The sequence below is a fragment of the Olea europaea genome, unplaced genomic scaffold (assembly GCF_002742605.1).
Source record: "Olea europaea var. sylvestris unplaced genomic scaffold, O_europaea_v1 scaffold3443, whole genome shotgun sequence".
NCBI classification, from domain to species: Eukaryota; Viridiplantae; Streptophyta; class Magnoliopsida; order Lamiales; family Oleaceae; genus Olea; species Olea europaea.
In genome coordinates, this window is record NW_019253492.1 from 18,072 (window position 1) to 24,035 (window position 5,964).

At 34.0% G+C, this 5,964-nt stretch overlaps 1 protein-coding gene across 1 annotated transcript; it reads left to right on the forward strand.

Moving 5' to 3' along the window:
* The first annotated feature begins 174 nt into the window (after positions 1–174).
* On the forward strand, positions 175–4,157 carry LOC111386170 (peptide chain release factor PrfB3, chloroplastic). Its single transcript, XM_023010623.1, is given in 6 exon segments — positions 175–462; positions 652–859; positions 1,708–1,895; positions 2,108–2,142; positions 3,222–3,391; positions 4,018–4,157. Coding segments are annotated over 6 exon segments (978 nt in total). The 5' UTR covers positions 175–225.
* The last annotated feature ends 1,807 nt before the right edge of the window (positions 4,158–5,964 follow it).

A 5,964-nucleotide genomic window follows, 5' to 3' on the forward strand; every position in this document is an offset into this window, starting at 1 on the left:
AAAAATTAATTATAATACGGAACCTGGTTTACCAAACCAAACCAAATCGAATGGAACCGAACCCGAACGGTTCCATAATTAAATTTAGACCCGACAATTCTACTTACTAAATACCCAAAAATTTCGGGTCCTGTTAATGGGAACTGAATCGGACCATGTCCAGCCCTAATATTTGTATGATATATGCATACAATAGTCTAGTGCTTGCCACTTGGATTGGTTGTAATGGTTTGGTTTTATATAGGCATGTTTTCTTTAAGAACAAGGATAGAAGATTCAATTCTCCGTGCAGAGATGTTAGCACCAATAGCCTTGGACCACGAAGAAGTAAGACATGTCAAGCAAGAAGAAATTATTCATGATCATGACTTGTGGGATGACCCGGGGAAATCGAATGAAATCCTCATCAAACTAGCCGACAGTGCCAAGGTGGTTGATGCCCTTAAACACCTCAAATATAAGGTAGTGTGCTTCTCGTGCAAGTATTTGTATGTCTATTTGGAGACAATTGTCAACCAGAAGACTTGAAAGTGTGTGTATGTGTGTGTGTAAATTTGCTCATTTGTTTGTAATATACTAAGTTATTTAAGGTTATAAGATGCTTATGAAGGGGGCTCAATATTATTGAGAAGCTGTAAACATCTATTGTAGGCTGAGGAAGCTAAACTGATTAAAGAGCTTGCAGAGCTGGGTATTGTAAATTACGAGCTTTTCAAGCAGGAATATTTTGCATCTGTAGATTTAAACAAGTTTTTGAATAAGTATGAGACGTCTAAGTTTCTTAAAAAGTCATATGACATGGAGGGAGCATGTCCCAAAATTGAATCCAGATGTGGAGACATTTACTTAGAGGTTCGTGGTTTGAGACTTTATGCTTTTTTGTAGAGATGCTGTTCTTTTAAATGGCTCTTTTAAATGAAATGGCATTTATAACTCATCAGTGAGGGATGATTTAACTTCATAAAAAATATTTATTATTCTATAATCTGCTTTTAATCTTGACTCTCTAAAGTTTTACTTTGTAGCCATAAGCTATTTTTTTAAACCAAATCTTTTATTGATTTGTTAGTCAGTTAATAAAGGTTCCACAAGTTTCAAGATTAGGACTGTCCATGAGCATTTCCTAGAGAGTTTCTATTATATACATGAATGACTCGGTTGAATCCTTTCTTTGAGCTTTCTTACATGGTCAATGTGATTGTCTATGATTCATTCTTGCTAATCATAGTTCCTTTTATCTTCTTTTCGAATTTGGCTTTATGTCTTTATCAATTGTTTTGGTGTTTCTGCTAAGTTATAGTTACAATTTTGTCAAATTGGTGACTAATTCTGCATACCTCATTGCTTTTTCATTGGATAAACTTGTTTTAATGTGCTATGACGTGCTCATTCTACTTTGATTTTTTTATTTTTTGCATCATTCCTATATTCATTGTATGAATAAGTTTGAAACAAACCTCTAAACCATAGTAGACTTTTAGTATAGCTGGCTACGTGAATCAGCTTTTTCGTCTCTAGATTTACAAGGACCATTTCCTTCATTAATGTACCAGGGCATACGAGTTACTTGATATTTTGGGAAAAAAGGTGCTCTTTTATCTCATAAGCAGTAGGTTTGTATTTTAATTTGTTAAATGGAATAGGGTCTTCTCCATTAAGATCTTGATGTAAAATTTATTTAGAGATGGGCAGGACAACTCACTTGAGTGTGCCTGAAATGGGCTGAAAAGCAAGGTCATGCAGTGAGGTTAGTTGAGAGATGTCCTACAAAGAATGGAGGTATCAAGTCAGCAACAATTGAATTCGAATTCAAATATGCTTAAGGCTATCTATCAGGGGCAAGAGGTGTTCACCGAATAATTGGAACTCATAAGAGTGAATTTAATTATCCTGAGGTATGAATTTCTGTTACTATTACAAAGGACCCAGAAATTTCATAGTTGTGATTGACTTTTTACTGTCAATTGATTGCTAAGGAAAGAACACTTTCGTACTTTCATTAATAATTTTTGCATTATCTATTTGGTAGATGTTATTTAAAACAATAATAAAGCAAGCCTTATTCCCGATAATATAGGACATGAATCCTTTTTGGCCATTTTTTTAGGTCATTACTATATCTTTTGGCAGAATTGATAAATGGTAGTGCTCATGAAAAATGACTTACAATCCCTGGGATCATTTAGTGAGCAACAGGGAATCTGGCCATTACCACATCACGTTTGACAGGTTGCAATGGAAGAACACTACTGTACATAGTATCATGGTTAATAAAAATTATTTTAATGTAATGTTGGGCAAATTTCTAATAGAAAACAGGGTCCTGGAATAGGCTTTGACATAATGGTTATAAAAAAGTAAGGACAGGCTAAATATATTGTAGGGAACAATCAATTAGGTGTTTTAGTTTCATGAAAAATTTGGTATACTAATACCTTAGATAAGAATAAGTTACATGATTACGTTAGACGTGAACACTCTTCACCAGATTTGTCAACATATAAATACATTGATATTGATAATAAGGAAAAACCTATGACATACTGCATATTGATTTGTGTCTGGAGTTTCCACAAGTTATAGCCAGGCATATCTTGGTTTGAGAACTTAATAGTGTTCCTAAAGTGTCAGAATGGTGGCAAAAGAACCTCAAGAATCTATGCATGTTTGGCAAGTTTACTTCTAAGTAAAGTTTTGTTTCCAAACTTATTCGATACAGTTTTCTTACTTAGAACTATAAAAAAGTTATTTGGGCAGTAAGGCGGGTATTATTTTCAAAATAGGGGCAACTTATTCCAACTTTGCCCAACAAAAATCTTTAATTTTATTTTATAACCTACTTATTTACTTTTCAGTGAAGTTTTTAGGCTAAGCCAAACACATGCATGCAGTGTTTGTCATTTTGGCTAGTGAATTTGGCTCTCAGTTCCATACCCAGCATCTTCAAATATCATGTTCAGTTTTAGAATTGGCAATTGAATAAGCAGTGGTCCTTTAACATCCCATTCTATATTCAGATAATATAACATATAGAACCCTAATTCTTCATATTTTTTGTACTAGAGTTTCAATTCCTTGTTTATAGCATAATTTGGATTTTTGAGAAAGAAATTTCATTTTTACATCTAATATCTAATTTTAATTGACCCTTAAACTCCTGATATGAAGGCCCATATTATATACTATTGTTGCATCACTATTGCTAATATCCTGTAAGCTAGCTTTGCGGCTATGGATGTGATTCCTTTGTTCCTTGAATCATCACTCAGACTATTAATTGATGAGAAGGATCTACTAGTCTCCTGCCCATCATCTTCCAAGAAGTTGGGCGAGATTTCTTCATCAGTTTCCATTCAGCATATTTTAACTGGTATGGAAGTCCAATCAACAGGTGAGAATTTGGCTTGGGATAGTTAGAGTTTCTGTTAAGTTCATATCGTTATTTTTCTTGCTTTTGTAGTAATATAGTTCTGATTCATGTACTTGGCTCAATTTCTTTGATAAATTTACACATTTGGACTCCACACAGACAGCAACGCTACCAAATATACACATTGTTTCACAAACATACCCAAAATTTCTGACTTGTGATGGCAATTATTAAGTGCCTCGAGGATAATGAAAAAAATGAGTAAGTCAACGAATTATGATATTTGTACCTTTAGAAATTTCATATTTTTTACTTTCAAGAAATCATCTTGCAGCTTTTGCTGCTGTCATAAATAAAAGGCTTCCTTGTCATGGTTGTTGTTCACTGAACCTCGGGAGTATGTATTTCCTTACCAAAATAGTACACAACCCGAGCTCATGAGCTATTGCATTTGCATATTTGTTCTAAAACAGAAAACGTCAAAAGGAGATGAAAAGAAGTACAAGGCACCTTGCTCTACCTTACAAGTTTTTGTTTAAAATGTGCATTTTTCTATTTTACATTTTCAAAATGTTCTACAATCAATAAGAGAAGATGAGCAGGAGAAAGAAAGGCCAACGAAAAAGACTGTTCTCTTTGCAGGTGAATGTGCCGTGTTGCGAACAAGATTAAGGCCTTTAACCGCTTGAAGGCTAAACTTCTCATTATTTTGAGGGATCAACGTACATCTGGTGTGAGTAACATAAAGAAAGATGAGCTTGTTGATATGTGGAGTCACGAGGCATGAAGGTATGTGTTTCGACCCACCAAGATGGTAGAAGATGCGAAAACCGATACCTAATTTCCTGATGTAAATGTTGTGTTAAATGGAAATATTGACTCTCTTATTGTGACTAACATTAATACTAGACGAGCATATAATGTCGTTTAACCAGTTTCGGTTTGCAATTTTGTTTTGTATATCTTGTTTTTATTTTTATATTTGTTGGTATAAAAACATCCTTTTCTATGTGAGCTACTTATTTTTTGGTTTCTAATAGCTCATTGCCAAGCCGTTAATGTTGCCCTTGAGAAACAAGGGAATCCATCCATTTACTGCATTTCCTTTTTAGGATTATTGTCCATTTTTTGATTTAGTTTATATATTTTTACTTTAATTATATGTTAATTAGTTTTAAATGATATAAACCAGAAAAATATCATACCTGCGAAACCTTAACCTATCTTCGTCCCAATTTATGCAATTCACACATTCCCCATGTTTATACCCACCTGTAAATTATATTTTTTGAAGCGGTGGGAAAATCACTAATAAATATCTGAATCAAAACCATGAAAAAAGAAATTATCGATTCCATGAAAATTTCATGGTGGCCCAATTGTAAAATTGTTTCCACCAAACTGCTAATAGGGATGACAACAACCATGAAGCTTCACTGCCCATTTTCCTTTAAAAAAAAAAAAAAAAAAAAGCAGTTTTTTAAAGCTTTGCCCTCACATGAGGCTTAAATAAAACGCCTCAAAAGGATCAGCCTTAAGAGCCATTGTGGGGCGCAAACCTCAATTTATTAAGGTTTATGCCTCATGTGAGACTTATTTACTATTTTACCGATCTAGTTCTTATTTGTTGCAAGTTAGACTTTTTATTTTTTTTAATTTATTTTATTATGAATATTTTTAATATAGTTTTGTTGACTTTTATTTTTCATTTTCACGTTCATTTTCACGTGTTTTCTCTCTTTACTTTCTGTTAGTTTGTTAGGTGAGCTGTCATCTTTTTATTGGCTTTGTCTTGTGCTTTGTCTTGTATATATTCTGGTCTATAATACATTTTGCTGTGTAAGATAATAGAGAAATTCGGCAGATCCATTTTACTGCACATATCACTTCACTTCTTCTTCCAGCTTTGATCATGGTATCAGAGCCTTATATCGTCTCGTACACATAAAGTTTTGAAGTGATAAATATATCAGAAAAAGGATGGCAAACAACAACGATCAAAATAATGATCTACAAAATCCTCCGCCAGTTGAACAAGGAGTGGCAGCAAAGGAGTATTCCAATGGAGATCCATTGGATTTGCAGAGTTCGGACCATCCATGAATGATCTTTGTGACTTCACAATTGACAGGTAAAAATTATCTCAGTTGGAGCAGGTCCATTTAAATAGCATTAGGTGCAAAATTGAAGTGGAGCTTCATAAACGGGAAATGTGAGAAACCAGATAGTGAATCTCAAAATTTTGATCAATGGAATAGGGTAGACTGTATGGTTAGATCTTGGATCTTAAATTCAATCTCGAAGGAAATTGTGGAGGCATTTATTTTCACGACATCAGCTAAGGATTTATGGGATGAATTAAACGAGAGATATGGTGAATGCAATGGGCCATTACTTTACCAGTTCCAGAGAGAGATCAGTAGTATGACACAAGGATCAATGACAGTGGAGAAATATTTCACCAATCTTAAAAAATTATGGGATGAAATAGCATGTCTTATGCCATCACCGATCTGTACATGTGGAGCTGCGAAGGAAGTCTCTGATTCAGCTTCTTTCAACAAACTTATGCAATTTTTGATGGGGCTGAATGA